This window comes from Paramisgurnus dabryanus, chromosome 17 (assembly GCF_030506205.2).
Source record: "Paramisgurnus dabryanus chromosome 17, PD_genome_1.1, whole genome shotgun sequence".
Lineage (NCBI taxonomy): Eukaryota > Metazoa > Chordata > Actinopteri > Cypriniformes > Cobitidae > Paramisgurnus > Paramisgurnus dabryanus.
The window spans coordinates 4,980,063-5,000,800 of NC_133353.1; the positions used below are offsets into that span (position 1 = coordinate 4,980,063).

The following is a 20,738-nucleotide window of genomic DNA, read 5'->3' on the forward strand; positions in this document are numbered from 1 at the left end:
ATAAAAAAACACTGCATTCTGAGTTAAAGAACAAGATAAGTCTTGACAAAATAATTTCTCGAAGAAATGTAGATACTAGAAAAATATTATAAGTATTAAAGCATTGCTAACTGAATTAATATGCAAAAAATTGAAGGTAAACATGGTAGAGGTAAAGAAATAGGTAGAATAATGACATCCAAAGACTTTCTATTGACCCTTTTAGAAAAAATTAAAGTAAATAAAAAATAAAAAATAGAAGCTGAAATTCACAAATGCGTAACCTTTTATTTATTCATTGATTTCGAACTGGAAAAAATAAATTAAAACACACAAATATAAGGGAAAGGGATAGGTAGAACAGAAGCCCTATCAAATCATATCCCCAATAATCACAAAACTCACATCAATCAATTTAAAACCTCTTTTGTACATTGCAGAAGACAGCCATGGAAAATAAAAACCAATAATTGTATATAGATTAATAATATGTGTAAATGCGTTTTAATGTTTAAGAATATTTTTCAGGATTAAATACTGACTATAAAGTAAAAAATTGTTTTATTGAGATTAAACTTAATAACAATAAACAAATGAATCAAGTTTAATGGATGTTCTCAAATTACAGGACAGGAAACGGATAATACAGAGTCAATGAAAGCAAACAGGGAAGGTTAAACAGCACATCGATCATAAATAATAATCTGCTGCCTATTAGAAATGAATCTGTAACCATATCTCCTTATTAATGTTCGCCCCGCCCCGTTATTGTAAAGTCACCGCCGATTGGGCCACTGACAGCCATCTCATAAAAAACCTGAAGGCGACCCAAAGGATAAAACATGCGCCATGCGCATCACAGTGACAGTGTCTCCATCCTCTCTATAGCACTTTTATCTGATCCCACCCAAGATCAGGCTGTGGGTGAATCAGACGGGAAGATGCCACGAGGATTTTTAGTGAAACGGAGTAAACGCGTCTCCTCAGCATCCTACAAGGTGCGCGTTGAAGAAAAAGAGTTGCGCAAAGCGGACCTGCCTATCCAAACAACGCACGGACCTACTAGTGTCCCATCCGAATGCACAGACGTGGTGGAACCTATCAGAGAAACATGGACAAGTGGTATAGCATCTAAAAACGAGTTTGGAGGAGCTGTTGCAGAAAGCACCGTCGATTACGCACAAAGTTACTTGGAAAAGACCGCACCATCTCCCTACAACACAACCGACTCCAGCAGCCCGATCAAGCCCGTCAGCACAGAGACAAAACAGTCGTTTTTGGACAGGTGCTTCAGTTCACCCGCCACGGCAGAGTCGTTCCCATTGGCCACCCCGGTGTCTTCTATCGAGCGTCTCCTTATGAGCCACGCCGACATGAAGTTTGGCACGCCCGTGTCCACTTCGTTGCCCCCCTACCCCTCATTTCACCAGTGCGTAAAGCGCGCATTCGTCGATCAGTCAGAGCGCAAGAGCAAAGCGCCCAGCAAAAAGCCTAAAGTCATCAGAAAACTCAACTTTGAAGACGAAGTCACCACGTCACCCGTCCTCGGGCTCAAAATAAAAAAGGAAAGCCCTGAAACGAAACTGGCACCTTCATCCAGTGGGAGAAACAAGCCTTTGGGTGAGTTTATATGTCAACTTTGTAAGGAAGAATACCCAGATCCGTTCTCTTTGGCGCAGCACAAGTGTTCCAGGATCGTGCGCGTTGAGTACCGCTGTCCGGAGTGCGATAAAGTTTTCAGCTGTCCCGCCAACCTCGCCTCCCACCGGAGGTGGCACAAACCTCGCAACCTCAGCAGTGGAGATGCCCAGAAAAAGTCTCAGATGGAGGTGCGTAACAACGAGAAGACATCAGTGGAGGGGAAGGAGAACGCCAGTAAGATCAGAATCAACAATCAGCACCATTTGAATCCGGACAGCTCCCAACATCCCAGATCAGCACCGGACAGCAATATGCCACACGGATTGTCCCCAAATCCTCCTATGGACCAAAGGTACCCAACCACTGAAAAGTGCTATGATCTGCACGCTGACAACTCCAGGTTGTTCGATCACTGCCCAGAAGAATCCGACAGGTCCACCACCCCCTACCTACCCTCACCTGGGGCAGACGACGTGTATGAATGTCACTACTGCGGCAAGAAGTTTCGCAGACAAGCCTATCTGAGAAAACACCTTGCCGCGCACGAGACAATCAAATCTTCTTTTAATCACATAGAGAGCGGACAGATCACTTTTCCGTGCCACCTCTGCGGTGCGCATTTCCCCTCGGCCGAGATAAGGGAGAAACACAGACTCTGGCACGCAGTCAGAGACGATTTATTACTGAGACCTGATCTGAGCCCCGGTGAGCAACAGATATACTCGTGCAAGCACTGTCCCTCCACTTTCTTTAGTTCTCCAGGTTTGACCAGACACATCAACAAGAGTCACCCAACAGAGAACAGACAGGTGATGCTGCTGCAGATGGCGGTCAGGCCGGGATGCTGAAAACATGTTTAAAGGGATAGTTCACCCAAAAATGAAAATTCTGTCATCATTTACTCACTCTCATGTTGTTACAAACCTGTATACATTTCTTTGTTCTGATAAACACGAAGGAAGATATTTTGAAAGATGTTCATAACCAAGCCGTCAATGAGCTCACGAACGGTTTGATTATAAACATTCCCTTAAAATTATGATTTTTGGATGAACTATACCTTTAATGACGCGCGTGTTGATGTTATTACTCCTCTTGGCTTATTAATAGACTACATCCAGTATCTTTGTGTGGGAATATTACATTTATAGAGACATATTTATATATATCCTTTGACGGTAACGTTTTATTGACAAACGTTTCTGTATATAATGCTTAACTTGGTAGTTCATGCATATGAGTGAATCAATGTTTCATGTTTGATTCACTATTTTTAACTATTTAATGATCTGTTAAGCATTGTATATATTTAATAAAAGTTATTAAAGAGTTGCATTAAGTCATAAAGCTCACTGTATGGTTATTTTTTTAAATAAGATATTACAACAACACTGAAAAAAATGATTCATTCAATTTACTCAATTTTTTTAAGGTAAGTGGTTGCAATCATCAATCAAGCTACTTTTAAACCAAAAAAAATAGAAATACATTTTTTTTTAAATCAATTTATTTAAGCTACATAAAAAAAATAGAAATAAAAAAATGTTTAAATGTAGCTTAAATAAATTGATTGCAACCACTTACCTTTAAAAATTTAGGAAATTGAATGAATATTTTTTTTAAGTAAAGGAAATTACTATACAATGCGTCTCATTATAAAGGTAGCTCTGATATAAAGCTTGCTTACACTGAAAAAAAAAATCATAAAATTTACTCAATTTTTTAAGGTAAGTGTTTGCAATCAATTTATTTAAGCTACATTTAATAATAAAAAAATTAATAAAATAAAAAACTTTTGTTTAAAATAAAATAAAAAAACTTTTGTTTAAATGTAGCTGAAATAAATTGATTGCAACCACTTACTTTAAAAAATTGAGTAAATTGAATGAATAATTTTTTTTCAGTGTAGTTTCACTTGTCATTTATTTCTAGATCATTAATTAAAGTACAACTATGTTTCAATGTATATATACATATAAGTTGAAAATTTAAAAAAATATATAATAATCAACAGGCTGGAAAGACTCCTAGAGGCCTACATGTATACAATAAAAAACTTTAATTGTAATATTTATAATTCCCTCACCAGTTTAGATATTTATTTAACTGTTAAGGGGAAAATAAAGAGATAAATACAACGTCTTTGAAGACTCTTTCAAACGTGGCCTATTCGTTTTTGCATTAAACACTATGCATTCTTAATGCAATTATTACACTATTATTTTAGCTTTAAATGTATGTAAGATATAAAGAAAAAGCATCCATCTTTGAAGAAACACTAAGATTGACTCAACAGAATGAATTAAACTGCACTTGTCATGTTGTAAGAATCATTTTATTCTTAAGTGTAATTGCACATCCACACTCTTTCGTCAACATCTGATACAAATGTGTAGATCCTACCGCATGACATTATTGTGGATTTCTGTATGCGTGCGTGTGTGTTGTGCAGCTGTTATATCAACACATGCAGTTATTACTGGTATCATGCAGCATTTGTTCAGTAGTAACATACATAAAATCTACCCACGATAGTTTCTTCCTTAAAATGACGCACATGGCAGACACATGTGTGCGGGGCTTTAATATACATGTGATAGTTTGAATCCAGGAGTGCTGCACGATTTCAAACGCATAATTGTATGAACATGAACAAATATCAAATAAACTTCTAAATAAAAAACAAAACATTAAAAAAACTTCATAACATTTATGCCTGGAAAATATACAAGTGTGAATTAACCTTACCTCTTGCATCCGTACTCTATGGCATTTAATCTATTAAATGTTCAAAAAGAAACTTTGTGATAAACATTGAGTGCCTTCAATATAAGTTGTGTGTCGGAGATGTCATCGTGCACTTTCAGGTTACATTTAATCTCTTCATTAGCAAGAGTGAAATCTCAACGGAGACCAATGTGCACTTCCGCTCAATTTGGCAACATTGCCCATTCCCTTTAAAGACCTGGCAACTCAAGTTAAACTTTTTCTTTTTCTTAAACAACATTTCAGCCAAGATGAATCAAACAAAGGATTTATGACAGAAATTTGAACAATACTATAGCAGGGCTAAGCCATACAAACATTCAAGCTGTAGAGACTATTCCTGTATGATCTATGTGGCTTGAGTTTTAATGACCCTTTTTTTGGTTGATTTAAATACTGTTAAATATGTACACAGATCAGATACTGTTCATACACTATACACATACATTAAATATGTATATATTTTATATTTATAGATATATACACACAAATAACCGTTACAAATGGGGCGATCCGGTATAACATCACCGATAAAAACAATCAGTATCATTCAAATCAAGTGATTTACAACCATAATAACGTGTGATCCATAAAGAAAAATGGCAAACGTACAAAACAAAAATAAACCGTCGAGTGTGAATGTTACATAAAAACCCGTTCCACATTAGGAGTGAAACAAATTATAAAGTAAATGTAACAGCCAGAAGTGCTCGAGTTTAAATGTACATCCGCATGACAAAAATCGTCTCCAGCCATAACCATCAAATTTTCAGCATATAAAGACAACCTCAGCGCCCTAGAGTCTTTTGTACAAATATAAAAAGTTATGCTTTTGGCGACGTTATAATTTATTAACTTTTAATTTGTTCTCATTTTACTGGCACTCCAAGTATCGGGCAGCTCAATAGACAGCAGACGAAGTAAAACAAGCAATATCCACCCTCTTTTTCCCCACCGTACATTAACAACTGCAAATCTGTCTTTGATCCTTCTGGCTCTCAGTCATGTGTGGGAGGAGTCGATAGAATGGGGGCGTGGCTTGTATCTGACCCTGCAATGGGCGGAGTCATGGAGTGAAAGGGAACGGCTTAGAGTTAAGGAAAGGCTCAAGTCTTGTTGGCAGAACCGGAAGAACGGCGTAGCTTCATGGACATGCGGCTCTTGCTAGCACGAGGCGACATTGGCGAGGCTAAATCTCCCCCGTCTATCTGCATTGCTGGATTTTCGACCGGTTGACTCTCGATGCATGAGCCTATGGAGACACAAGAGCAAAAAAAAAAGAGATATAAGAGCCGCCCTTGATTTTAACATCTAAATGTGGCATCACCATAAAGGGTTAATTGTAGCTTTAAATGGCTTTAAAACATATAGTACTAAAAAAAGGGGGAAATGTTTACACTGAGGACTGAATTATTTTTTAAATTCATTGTGAATTTCACTCAAACTGGAACAGGAAAAATCTTTCCAGCTGTCGAACACACGATCGTACGTAATGGGCAGCTATGACTAAAATGCATGTAACCAATTGTGCTCTTCCAGATCGAAAAAAGTGTGAAAACCCCTTTGCTGTAAAGGGAGTGAGAGGTTAATGTACCAGTGCATTGTGGGTGAATTTCACAGAGCGAATCACAGGGGATGCTGAGGCTAATCAACGCTGAGATCTGACACCTCGGCTTTATAGATGAGACCAACAGGGGTGCAAGTTACAATATCGCAACACAAACTACAATGTAATGGAGAAACGGGGGGAGGAATGAAAGAGAAAGTACTTTGCCGTTTTTCGGTTTCAGCGTACCATTCGCAGCTAGCGTGAAAGACCTTCCTTTTCAAGCCTTTGCCCTTTACCTAGATGTTTTCTAGTGGAGGTTTGGGTAGGAGGAGAAAAATCACAGCATTTCTTTCTTATGGGGGAGAGAAGGAGGAATGGGAAATAGGAAAGGAAAATGATCAAGTGGGAATGTGGAAAATGTAAAAAGTGATGTGGGATGTAAGAGGAAGTGGAAAAACAATATATAAAAGACAGAAGGAAGAAAAAGAGAAGATCAAAGAGCAGGCCGAGAGGAATATCAGTAGCAGGTGCACACAAAATATAAGACAACAAAAGCAAGAGCTCACTCAGAAACACTTATTTTCAATTGCTGTAACACACATGCAAGCTCCTCCACTCACATTCATACAAACACAACTTAAGATATCAATATAAGCTTAAACTCACAAACTATACCAATCTCACAAATTGTGGTGTGTACGCTTTGACCTTTAACTTTATTATTTATTATTTTTAAGTTAGGTAAAGTAAGTCGAGTTCAGAATTTCAGAAAACTTGTGACCCTGGACCACAAAATCAGTCATAAGTAGCATGGGTATATTGTAGCAATAGCCATCAATACATTGTATGGGTCAAAATCTAAAAAAATGTTAATGTGAAAAATCATAAGGATATTACGTAAAGATCATGTCCATGAAGATATTTTGTACATTTTCTACCATAAATATATAAATGTATTTATCATTAGTAATATGTGTTGCTAAGGACTTTAAAGGCGATTATCTCTATATTTTGACAAAGTTCTAAAAAAGGGGAAATAATCTACGCTGATGGCTGAAACTTTTTGGTTTTAATTTCATTCTGAATTATATGACTTTCTCTTTATTTAGTTTTTTTAATATCCTCAGATTCCAGATTTTAAGAATACTTAAACCTCGACCAAATAATGTCCTATCCTAACAAACCATATACAGATTATGTATTAATCTCAAATTACAAAAATATTGACCCCAATGACTGGTTTTGTGTTCCAGGGTCACATATCACAAAGTCTTCCAAGCAAACTATTTGCCGAAAAACCTATTAATTATTTTGAAATGCTTCTAATCTATGCCAGACTTGACTTTATCTAACCTGAGAGTAATAACATTTAAAAAAAAATTGAAATTGTATTTAGTGCAGGGCAAAGATTAATCGCATACAAAATAAAAGTGCTTTTTTTGCATAATATATGTGTATGTAGTACTGTTTCTAATTATTATGTATATTTAACCACACCCAGATACATATGAAGAGTTGTGTTGCAAAACGAGATAACTCAGTTTTTAACATTTTTGTCAAAACATATTTATTATTATGTTATCATGTTATTATTTTGTTTTATGGTGCTACTTAGCTGTATTTTTTAAGTTATGAAGGTTTAAATCAAAACAAACCAACTGCAGTTGAATTGATATTAATTGGAATGCACAACCAAAAAACAAGATTTCTGAAAAATAAAAAAAACTGAGTTATCTGGTTTTGCAACGAAACTCTTCATATATTAATTTCAGTTTTTTTATTCATATATTATTTTTTAAAATTGATATATAATATAGAATGTATATATATATTATTTGGTAAAAAAATATAATATGCGGGGTGTGCTCGAATGACTGCTGTAAAGCAACTGGGCTCAACAGTAAAGTTAAAAAAATGTATATATTAAATATTAACGACAATATTTTAAACTCATTCTCCACCACTGATGAGTTATCTTGTCAATTAAGAGAAAACATTTGCATGAAAAAACTTGTTCCTTATGAGTTTTTATGGTAATCTGTAATACCGCGATTATACCTCGACCAAATAATGTCCTATCCTAACAAACCATATACAGATGATGTATAAAACTCAAATACTAAAATATTGACCCCTATGACTGGTTTTGTGGTCCAGGGTCACATATTCCAAAGCCTTCCAAGCAAACTAGATTACCCTAGATTACCCAATTTATAAAAAAAACTGAAACAAAACATAATTTTTTTATTTTACACTCTGTGTATGTTTTGATAATCATTCTGAATCTGATCTCTAACAAAATTCTTTCACAAAAATGCAATTATTTTAGCTTTCTGCCAATCATTTTGTATTTTAGAAGAAAAATACCCATATTTAAGAGTTTATAAACAAAGAAAAAAATCTAGATAGGATGAAATGTTTTTCCCCATTTATTGTTTGTTTGAAAGCAGAGGGTCTGTTCTTTCATTTAATATATTTGTATGTTTATATATTTTTAGAAGAAAAAAATTCATGGAAGGCATTTTGTAAAACTTTTGTGAAAATCACAAAAAAAGGCTGGTGGGGAATGAGTTAAAAGATAATAATAATAATATAAACATATATGTTTGAAACTGTCACTGTAGAGTTAATACTGCTGCAATCTTTTCACTATTGCTGTGAAATTGGACCAATCTGGCATCCCAACGATTACACACATGAACAAACACACATGTAATATAAAAAATAGGAGATAAGATAGATACGAATAATGGTGATATCATGCCAAACACATACAACACACATGAGACATTGTGAAAGAGTGTAAATGTTGGTTAGTAGAAGTTAGAAATCTGATGTGATCATGCCATGCAGATTCCCGCTAAACGAAATACAGAAAATGGAGAAAATAAAGGAAACAACATTTTGGTCTAAAATGGAAACAATGCGAAAATAGAAGGAGCTCATAATCTTGTTACAAGCCAAACAAAGAGAAAGAAAGCAGCCTCAAGTGTACGGTATCTTCAGGACTCTTACCTTTAGATATACACAAGTGATAGATTACGATCTGAAGGGGAAAAATAAGATAAAAAAATAAAAAGTAAAATGGAAAATATGCAAAAGAAAATAAAAAAAAATGATCATTTGGGTTCTAAAGGAACCAGAAGGTTACAGAGAACTCATATGAACACAAAAGCAAGAATAAAAGCTTTGGGTTTGAAAAATGACCAAACCAGCACACAGACAGGCATTTTTCACTTTAAAATCAAATAAAGTGAATAAACAAAAATTATTTATTATTGAAAGACTTTCTGCACAGGCATTCGAATTCAAATGAAAGGGTCAGATAATGACAGATTCATTTCACACTTTCAGAAAAAAGGTTTATCACCTAAGGTTCCTTTTTGTACCTTTACAGGTGTACTAAACATAATGTTGTACCTTTACTATATATTAAGAATATATTGTGTACCTTTAAAAGGTATAGTTAAAAGTGTTGTACCCCTCACATTTAACTGGTACAAAATTGGTCTTTAAAGAGGTACAAAACAGGCTCTTAGGGTATAAACATTGTACCCGAAAAGGTACAACGTTTTAATGTGTTTTATACCCATAAAGGTACAAAAATGAACCTTTGATAGTACCACTCCAGCGACAAAAAAAGTACACATTTTTTTATGAGTGCATTTGCTTTCTTAAAACCAGGGGTGTAAACTACTCAAGTATAAGTTTTTACATTTACATTTAAGCTTTCGGCAGTGTATTACAAGGTATTTCTATCAGTATGCGTGTTCCCTGGGTTCAAACCCATGACATTTTTCAAGTATCTTTACCTTAAGTTTTTCTTCCTTGCAATGCATAATATTGTACTTTTCATAAATACAACTTGTTCTTAATCTTTAACACCTTTAAAACGTAGCACTTTCATATTAATACTCAAGCAAAACTTTTTATTACTTTGAAAACAAGTTACCAAGCAAATTATTTATTAAATTTCTTTGTTGCATAGCAAATATCTGCTAAATAATATCTATTGTATTTGTCTGCTTCCATTGATACAAATCTATTGATCTGTATAGCCTTTGAGCTAGAATGCATCTGATTTAATAAGTCATATCTTAACTACCAAGACTTGGTTGTGTACTGTCGAGGCCTTGAGGTTTATCCAGTAACAAGGTTGGGAATCAGCATTTTAGATAATAGGCTACACAAATGAAAGGGCTTGTATTAACAAAGCCATGCAAATGCCAGTGTCGGATGAAATCGTGAAGGTGAATGCTGTGTAAAATGACACAAGAACACAGAAGAACAGATATTCAAAGTCAATGATGCTCACCTGCTTCAGAAGGGAGATAGTTGAAAGGCGCGGGGCAAAAAACACGGGCCGCGTAGTCCTCAAACGTTGTGGGTTCGGAGTGGTGCTTGACTATCGTTTCCAAATACCTCGCTCTTTCTTCATAACTGATTATTTGAGAGTTAAGGTCAATTAAGTGTAAAGAAAAAAACACTGATAAAGAAACAAGGGGTCAGAAAGATATCAAGGAAGCAACAATAACAATTCCCTCATCATTCTGTAAACTGTATTACAAAGCTGTCATTGCTTTATGCATGGTGACATCGGGTATCAATGGACATCTTACTGTCTGCATTATTCGGTTAAGAAAAATGATGGTTTTGAGTAAATGGAAGGGATTGGATTATGTCGCTGTGTATGGGTTTAAAAACGAAGGGATTCTGTTAATGGGGACGATTTGATTAAGCAGTCCGATGGCATATGGTCTTTTGCCGCATTCATAACTCAGTAAGCTAGGAGCACAAGGTTTGGATAACAAGGGAAAAGAAAGCAAGCGCTTGTGATACAGACAGAGAGAGGTCCTGCTGGGATAAAGTGGGGGAAGATATTCTGGGCTCTGTTTTTTGGGGGTGAAGATGCACACGCAGCGAGTGGCCCCACCAGGAAACGTGACACTCGTGTGGATCTGTCGTTTGCCTTTTCCTGTCTCCAGCAGGCCCGTTTCCTGCCGTCGGGTCACGCTGTTTGACAGCAAACCCTGGGATGAGTGAGAGTTTCCCACAGAGGTGAAGAGAAAGCTAGCAAAAGCAAGTGCGACTACACGCCGTATTATAACCAGAACATGAAGTTAAGATTGAAAGCTCAAAGGCACCTGACAGCTGTGTTAACATGGGGCTCAGAATAGCACTTATAAGGTTTTAAAGGATTATTCCACTTTTACTCCATAAAAAAATCCTGATAATTTATTCAGCCCCCATGTCGTCAAAGATGTTTGTGTCTTTCTTTGACAATCTTTTTGCTAGATAAGACCCTTATATGCCTCGGTTGGGATCGTTTAGAGACCTTTGATGCTGCATTGAAACTGCAATTTTAAACTGCATTGAAACTGTAAACTGTTGAGGTCCAATAAAGTCCACTATATGTATAAAATACATTGTTACAGTTCCCTTTTGAGGGAACTCGCTCTGCGTCACTCAAGTGAAACTTTGTGGACGCCTCCAGGTGTAAGTGCATCTGAATGTGTATATCAAATTCAACCAATGGTGAGGCTTAACGACAAAGACAGGGTGACGCGGGGGCCAGGAAGTATATCGCTATCTGAAATATTGCCAAAGACGGCGTTACAGGGACGCAGGAAGTATGCCAAGGGAACAACAGTTACATACGTAACTCGAGATGTATTCATGTGTCAAACACATCTATGCAAAAAAGCATTTTGATATGAATCAACATTCACATAAGCATGTAAAGCGAACAGTTTAGCACGTGTGCTTAAAGGGATAGTTCGGCCAAAAACGATATTAAACCCATGATTTACTCACCCCCAAGCTGTCCGAGTTGCATATGTCCATCGTTTTTCAGACAAACACATTTTCGGATATTTTATAAAATGTTTTAGATCTTTCAGTTGATTAAATGTAATGTTACGGGGTCCACGACCTTCAAGTCCAAAAAAAGTGCGTCCATCCTTCACAAATTAAATCCAAACGGCTCCAGGATGATAAACAAAGGTCTTCTGAGGGTAATCCGCGCGGTGTTGTTGTAGAAATATCCATATTTAAAACTTTATTAACGTAAATAAATACCTTCCGGTAGCGCCGCCATCTTAGTCGCGTCCCCATTCAGGATGAGAGCTTACGCAGCCTACGGAGACTACTCTGCTGCTGCTCTGTGCCCCCGCCCTCCGAATTTGTCATACGTCACTAAGAAAAGTGCGTACACTACGCTAATACTCTCTCCTGAATACAGAGGAGTCTAAGATGGCAGCGCTACCGGAAGGTATTTATTTTCGTTAATAAACTTTTAAATATGGATATTTCTACAACACCACCGCGCGGATTACGCTCAGAAGACCTTTGTTTATCATTCTGGAGCCGTTTGGATTTAATTTGTGAAGGATGGACGCACTTTTTTTGGACTTGAAGGTCGTGGACCCCGTAACATTACATTTAATCAACTGAAAGATCTAAAACATTTTATAAAATATCCAAAAATGTGTTTGTCTGAAAAACGATGGGCATATGCAACTCGGACAGCTTGGGGTTGAGTAAATCATGGGTTTAATATCATTTTTGGCCGAACTATCCCTTTAAAGGCTAGAAATTTTATGATATTATCCTACACTACACATGAAATAATTTGGATTTTTTTTCCAAAAAACTTCTTGCATAAAATAGATTCAAGCACTTTCAATGACCTGTATATATGTATGTTCATTTTCCAAAACTTCCCAGGACCTTGAATTTTTTCCCCCAGATTCACAAACTTTCAAGGATTTCAAGGACCCGTGGGAACCCTGGGAGCAGCATATAGGGGACTCTCGCGGCTGTAGACGGTAATGGTTTCTCTTGCCTCATATGTGTCAAAATTAATTCATACTGACTTACAAGGCGCACCTGACGATAAGACCGGGCACAGCCAAAGTTCTCTGTTAAAATGGTCACATTACAAGTTAATGGTCAGAAGTCTAGTTATGCTAGACTCGTTCTGCACTAGCTTGGTTAGATCAGGGCAACCATTCCCACACCTTTGGCTAAGGGGAAACATCGAAAAAGAGAAAGACCCGCTGTGCGTCTTAATGGCGCTCTCAGAGCCACCGACATGTGGCCACCATCGTGAACCTGAGATGAGCCACTAATTCCACCCTGTCACCAAGACGACAAATCCTCTACGCTGTTGACTTCAGACGGTCTTTGTGTGCCACAAAAAAGAGAGGTAAAGGGAAAAACAGTTCGTCTTTTTCCTTCTCTTCTTTTACACCATGTATTCACCCAAATAACCCGGGCTCTACATCCAGTGTAATTGAATTTTTGATGGGTGGTGTTTTTTATGATGGCTTGTTAAAAAGGAGAAAGTCCTTTTAAGAGAGTGCGTACCGGGTTCTTGCGCCCTCTCTAGCATCACACGCTAGAAGAGGAGCGGAGGATAAAAAAGAGCCTTTTGTGCATTACCAGAAACTCATTTTCCTGCGGATGAAAGGCAGAAGGTGGGGGGGAGACACTCCTGGCCTCTTCCCCCCTCCTATGGAGCTTTTCATTGTCACCGCGCTGAACTCCTGGGTTCTGGAAGGAAAGAGAGAAATTGCCACTGAAGAGACAGCAAAAGTGAGCTTGTTAGCACATTAGGAGCGAAGGGCTCGTGGTGGGCTCCAGGAACAGTCCCTGGTGGTGTGTTAATTCGCCACTCTGAGCATGCTGGTGCTGATAGCCTCCAAATTGATCACTCCTGCTTCCCATGTATTTTTTTTAACCCTCCCCCATTTATTCCTCCAGCGAGTGTCACTGGTAGGGAACGTTCGGGAAAGTCAGGCTTCCAGAAGGAGGGTGGAGAATGCTGTGGTCAAAGTCACGTCACCCAAATTTACATTAACATTCAAAAGTTACGGTCACTTTTATAAAAACGGTCTGGTCTGAAGTCATATGTTTAAATGTTTAAAAGTTGAGACTAATAGACCCCTTCACGGTTCACGTCACAGGCGGTTCCCACTGCGCATGTCGGGGTCAGAAAAGTAATTAGAGCAGATTGAGTTGCGTATTATTCGGTATCGTCAAAAATGCCTACTTACATTGTGGGCTTTAAAAATCGCACCAGGTCTTCCGTTAAGCTTTCGCGATTCATGCAGAATCTCAAAAACAAAAAATACAACATCTGCGGCTGCAAGCAATTAACGTGCAGACTGGGACAATGCAAATATCAAAGAGGCTTGTGTTTGTAGTGCTCACTTCATTTGAGGTAAGTCATCATTTTTCAGCCCTGTTAGATTAAATTATAAAGCCTGGATGGTATGAACAGTTTGACCCCGTGCTGCGCGCGCACCCGATAGTCATTCAATGTTTACAAACCTTGAAGGGGTCTATATAACTGTGCCAACAATTTAAAGGTGCAGTGTGTAAATTTTAGCGGCATCTAGTGGTGAGGGTACGAATTGCAATCGACGACTTAGTCCACGGCTCACACCTCGCTTTTGAAACACATAGAGAAGCTACGGTAGCCACCACCGGACAAACATGTCATCATCGGAGACAACATAGTAAAAAAAATGTCCTTTAAGGGCTTCTGTAGAAAAATGGCAGCACAAAATGGCGACTTCCATGTAATGGGACCCTCGGTGTATGTAAATAAAAAGGTCTCGTTCTAAGTTAATAAACACATAACGGTTCATTATGAAAGATTTTTATACACCCCTGATAATATAGTTTTGTGTATTATTTTGCATTTCTGTCAAAAGATCCTTCTAACAATTACACACTGCACCTTTAATTTCTTTTATTACAAATTTTTTTAAATGGTCTCAAATAAAGAAAAGTGACCAAATAAGGGGCCAGAATAGCCCGAAAATATTTCAAAAATTAGATTAATTTTGGATTGTTGGTGACAACATAAATCCCATAGCTACATTTGTGTTCCTCCACAGATTTAAGATGTGGAAAAACATCAACAAATAACTGGCCCTAAACTTTTAAACTGTGGTGTCAATCACAAACGGGGTGTCTGAACATCTCCTTTTAGGCAGACGGCTATAACCATTGACCCCCTCATATCTACTTCCGTCTCACCAACAGTGATGGACACAATAACCATGGCAACACCATCAAAATTACGATAAAAAATAGTTGAAAGTATACACTACGTTACGCTGAAATCTAAATGAATCATGAAATACAGTGAGTATAATACAAACGGTCTCGTGCGTCTGAAACATCAGCCAAAGCTGAGATTTTTGGGACGATCGGATGTGTGACTGCACCAGCGTGACACACAGTCAACCGCGGCCAATATCTGCACTTTCCAAGAGCACAGCTATTCCCCTTGCAAATTAACACGGAGCAGAAGCCGACGTGAATGGCGAGAACGCGGTCCCAAATCGCACACACACGCGGCTCGTTTTAATTACACACATGCTCAGTCATTTTCTCCACATGGTGCGGTTGTTATTATCTGTGCTGAGAATTCCTCCATAGGACATCATTGGCACCTTTTTAAAGAAACCCAGAGCAATATCTGCAGCCCCACAGAGAGAGACACTGCCCGGCTGCCGACTGACTCTGGTATCCTAACGCGCAACCCGGCGGGATGTGCATGGAGGGGTCCAAACCGCCAACCACAGGGTCTCCGCAGGTGCTTTTGTCGAGACATGTCTATCAAACCCTGCGAGAGAACTGTACTTTTCATAACACCAGACACCTCTTTACTGGGGTGTTTTAAAGCCCACATGCACTTTAAACTTAGCCTTGATTAGATTGGAGATCGTCTAAACCAGTGGTTCACAAACTTTTCATTTTGCCACCCATCTAACCTATCCTGGGGCCACCCAACATATTTTTTAAAAGGAACTATGAGAAAAACTTTTTTAAATATATATATATTTAAATTTTGATGCAGTTTTGGACCCGTTGGCGGGTGGGCAGAGGGTTTAATTGAAATATCAAAATAATTTACGGTTATCATATCAAAATTATTCTCATTGCTAGTCATTAAAGGCGGAGTGCACGATTTCTGAAAAACGCTTTGGAAAAGGGAGTCGGACCGACTACCAAAACACACTTGAAGCCAATCAGCAGTAAGGTGCGTGTCTACTAAACGACATTGTTGCCTGGGTTGCCTATGTGTGGGGCGGGTCTATCAAAAAAAGTCCAGATTCTATTGGGGTAGGGGCATGTTTGTTAAGGTGATTTCAAATGTTAACATTGGCTTTCAGAGATCATGCACCCTGCCTTTAATTGGACCACAACAGCACAAAAAAGCAGACTTTGCACGACCCACCTTATCCCACTGTGTGAACATAAATACGATGAAAACTTGATCAAAATAAAGTGTTGATCAAATAAATTCGGGAATATAATCCTATGACTGATACCCACACAAGCAACCCGAATCCACCATTTCTCTCCATGCAAATATATCTGTCCCTTTAACAAGAGAGAGAGAAAAGTGACAGAGAAAAACATCACACAAATAATCAAATTTGAGGAGTTTTACAGAGTATAATTACAGAAATCTATGTGTGCCCTGAAGTGCAGGCTAATCGGTTTATTTTTCCATCTGATGCCCGCTGATATCGTGGCCCTAACAGTGATTTTATTAGAGACACGGTGCTGCGGCTGGCTGCCATGGCCCCGTCATTATGGCCAATGACTCTGCGTGGCGCAAGCAGATGAGAGGCAAGATAGCCCAGGCTAATGCACCGTTGCCTGGGGCTCTAGGACACTGATCTGGGCCTGGGCTCCAGCATCACAGCCTTTCCTATTAATCTCCACCGAAACCAAATTGGAGGGCTCGTGAAATACGGTCCGGCCCGATTTATCGCCGTGCGTCCCGTCTCAGCGCCCCAGGGGGAAGGTGATGTGCGTGCTGCCGTCGCAAATGCAACATTTATTTAACATTCACGAGGCCCGAGTCAGCTCTAATGCTATCAGAGAAAGGCACACTCACGTCGGGCTACACGTACGTGGTGGTCTTGATTAGCATGAACGAGTGAAGGTGGGCTTGCCATCTGCCTCCACGAATGTCTTTTTTAAACAGTAACTTGATTTTGTGGCTCTAGAAAGAGACGAGATTTTTCACCATTGCTTTCAAATGCCACGGCTATTCATTCTTTAAATCGCATTTAGTTTAGCGGAAACAGCTGATGCCGGAAAGTGCGTAAAGAATGTTTATCTTCTAATACGTTTTAACAGGATTTAATGATGTTCTGCACTGCGGGTCCTCCAAATGATGATTTTATTTTTATTTCTGAAGATTAAGTTCGATTAAGTCGATACGAGTCAAAACTAGGGGCGCAAAATATACCGAAATCGTTGAAATATTTTTTTTTACTTTAAAGGGATTGTTCACCCCAAAATAAAAATCTACGTACGGTATTGAAAATCAACGTACGGTATACTGTCCATGTCCAGAAAGGTAATAAAAACATTATTAAAGTAGTCCATGTGACATCAGTTAGAATGTGTTAAAGCATTGAAAATACATTTTGGTTCCAAATTAACAAAAATTATGACTTTATTAAGCATTGTCTTCTCCTGCTGTTGTGAAGCGCATGCGCGATACTAAAGTCACATGACTGCAGTGACGCGGATGACGTACGACGCGACTGACGTGTTATCTGGTGCGCCCCAGCTGTTTTTTTGTGCGCCTGGGCTTTGTTTACAGTTTGAGGAAGACGCACGCTGTTTGAAAAAAAAAAACACTTCGCAAACATGTCTGAGGATTACATGTCATTCACGCTTCACAATAGACGCGGAAGAGAAGACAATGCTGAATAAAGTCGCATTTTTTTTTATTTTTGGACCAAAATGTATTGTTGATGCTTCAACACATTCTTACTGACCCACTGATGTCACATGGACTACTTTGATAATGTTTTTATTACCTTTCTGGACATGAACAGTATACCGTACATAGATTTTCAATGAAGGTTCAAAAAGCTCTTGGACTTAATATAAAACAACTTAAACTGTGTTCCGAAGATGAACGTCTTACGAGTTTCGAACGACATGAGGGTGAGTCATAATTGACATTATCTTCATTTTTGGGTGAACTATCCCTTTAATTTTAAGTTTTCATTTGTAAACTTAAAGCATTATCATATTGCATTTTTTGTACTGCATTATATATAAAACTTATATGAAGATAATACATTTTTTTAATTTAGGGTTTAGGGTGAATCTTTCCTTTTATATCCATCTATCGATAGCACCATGTATCCAGTTAATAGCAAACCCAAGTAGTTTTGTGGTTATTCAGTGCTACGACACGCTCACCTGAAAGTCCATGTGTGGAAAGCCTGCAGCGCATCCTAAACGACTCGTAAGAGTCAGGCCCACATTCCCCATCGCCATGCGCCCCCGGGGAGCTTGTTGTTTCCAATCTATCCCGAACAGGAGGGGGCCGACACAACAACAGATATTTTTTAACACACCCTCCACATCGCTCATTCACACAAGGCCCGGTTTGACTGACCGGAAAGTCCAGGATGAAACTGTTGAAGCCAACAGGTCAAAATAGGAGTGAAGGTGTGGCTCAGTGATTGAGTGACATTGATGGCATTGGCGAGCGCTGAGGTGAACTGTGTTGGAAAGACAGTGACACAAGCTGACGGACATCAGCAAGGGTAGAAGCTCGGAAAGAGAGCCAAAACAATTACTAAATAAAGATACGAAAAGATTAAAAAAAGCAATTACGAATGACCCCATCAAGACCCCCTCCTTTTCGGCTATGACGGGACAATTAGTGAATAACGCAACCTTCCATCCCCCCTCACACACCAGCATAGCTATTGGGACACAATAGGGCCTATTGTGAGAGCTGGCAGTTTGTGGCAACGCTGCCCGTTAGGCGTTTGGCTTTGGTTGTGCGCTCAGGCTGTTCAAGCACGGGGACAAAAGGGGCAGAGCTTGCCTGCCGTTTCCATCAGCTCGGTTGCCTTTGGACAAGCCAGTGTCAGAAGGAGCAAGGCTATGACCCAAAGCTCTTCCACTCTCTCCACTATCACGCCCTGCCATATGCTGACCCCGGCAGCCCGGCACTTATCACTGCCAATCAGCAGCCAGCGGGCTTGCCTCCGCTGTCACGCCAGAGCTGGCGGGATCCCACACACACACCACTGGACTGGCACGGCCAATGGGGAAGCCGCTTAGCACCCCCAATCTCACCCTCCTTCCTCTAGCACTGCGTCCCCAGCTTTACAATCGACCACTGACAGATGGAAGATGGCCGTGACTTTGAGTTACATTTTTTTTTATTCCGCCATAGACTCCAAGCCCATCTCCCCCCGACCGACTTCAGCCAGACAGATCAAATAATGCGGGTTGCTATCGGTGTGTGGGGTGTAGGGCTTTAAAAAACTTGGTTCGCTTCATGGCAAGATGCGTTACAAAAAGGCTGCCGGCTATGTTAAAGACCCCAACAAGGTCTATTTGCACTGGATTGTTTAAAACAAACCGGACACATATGGCAGCTCAGTCAAACACAAGCAGAACATTTTATCACTCAGATCCAACATGATGCCCTCAGAGACCAAGGCTGGTTGGAAGGCCCCAAGCTTGGGCTCTTTTTCACACACATGGCCCTTGGATTACTCTTGCTATCTGCAGTTTAACCCTGTTATTCTGCTTGCCCAGCATTCATAACGCTGACCACGCCAGCTACCTGCTATCTGTGCTGTTTTCTTTCCCATCCAACAGACATTAAAACCAAAGAGGCTCCTTTCTCTCCATTCCAGGCCCTAATTTCACAGTCATGCCGAATGAGGGATCAGGGTGCAGGGAGGCAGATGGACGCTGCCCCAGGCCAAGAGAAGGAACTGGAACTTGGAGTCAAGCACAAGAGAGACGGGTATGTTGGCTTATAGAGCAAAAGGATAAAAGCGAGAAAATAAAAGTAAATGAGCGTAGAGACAATGTTGAATTACAAAAACGATCACGGTCCCTGATGTTCCCGTATTTTTAAGGCAAAAACGATTATTATAATGTGCCATGACAAAGATAAACTGTGGACTCTGTACAAAAGAATAAACGCTGGTAAATCTAGCTCACTTACTTAACGATGCGGGTGCTTGTGTGTCAGTCGACTGTGACGTTAGCTGGTGGTTTATCATTCAAAGGTTTTCAAATAAGAATCGTTTTGACAAAAGCAGCACCTCACACACGCAACCCATGCCGAATCTAATTGTCTCTGTTTTGCTAAAATAAAGGTGATAAACTGAGTCTCAGCAGTAATGCACCTGAGGCAGAAGGTAATAGGCTCGATTATAACCTGCTTGGCACAGTGGAGTCCTTTCAAACTACTAAATTCTCTTCCTGTGTCTTAAACACAAGTTTTCATTTTCTTCAATTACACAAATGAACAAAAACACAGCTGTTGACAAAGTGCAAAAAAGTTTTTGCATGTCTTATAAACAAACATAAGGCAGAATTGCGTATTCAGAGGTGAGGTTTTCATATAACGTCCAAAAACAATGAGAAGGTCAAACGATCAGGCCAAACAATCAGATAATGTCTGACTCTGATAAAGTTCGAATCATAGACTGTGTAAAAGAGCATACTTAAAGCCCAAAGTGGGCGGAGCAGGCTGTCGCCATCTTGGCAGCGTCACCATGCGTCGCCCCCGTATAACCACAAATGGGCAAAGAGGCAGGATGTGGGTGGAGCTGAGGTGCCTGCTTGCTGAAACCACGCCTGATGGTAGTGACAGCGGCAGCAATCCACCTGTCACTCAAGTGGCCACACCCTTAATCATGCAAAACTTTGAGGCTTAAAGGGACACTCAGCACATCCCTTGTATGCTCAAATGGCTAAATGATACTGTAACTAG

At 39.3% G+C, this 20,738-nt stretch overlaps 2 protein-coding genes across 11 annotated transcripts in view; one reads left to right on the forward strand and one right to left on the reverse strand.

The window, feature by feature from the left end:
• The first annotated feature begins 326 nt into the window (after window positions 1-326).
• Window positions 327-3,072, forward strand: insm2 (insulinoma-associated 2). The gene has a single exon (XM_065248902.1). The coding sequence runs from the start codon at window positions 822-824 to the stop codon at window positions 2,466-2,468; it is 1,647 nt and encodes a 548-aa protein (XP_065104974.1). The 5' UTR covers window positions 327-821; the 3' UTR covers window positions 2,469-3,072.
• Window positions 3,073-3,939: 867 nt separating this feature from the next.
• Window positions 3,940-20,738, reverse strand: part of ralgapa1 (Ral GTPase activating protein catalytic subunit alpha 1) — a 78,698-nt gene continuing 61,899 nt past the window's right edge. For 5 of the 10 annotated variants that reach the window (XM_065253364.2, XM_065253380.2, XM_065253356.2 and 2 more), the window contains 2 exons: window positions 10,251-10,375; window positions 3,940-5,638 (listed from right to left, as the gene is read on the reverse strand). In XM_065253364.2, the coding sequence (XP_065109436.1) occupies window positions 5,493-5,638; window positions 10,251-10,375 (271 nt within the window). In that variant the 3' untranslated portion in view covers window positions 3,940-5,492. Of the gene's footprint in view, window positions 5,639-6,181; window positions 6,288-8,950; window positions 8,982-10,250; window positions 10,376-20,738 lie in introns of all 10 variants that reach the window. The other 5 variants (XM_065253371.2, XM_065253395.2, XR_010527392.2 and 2 more) reach the window with 4 other exon arrangements.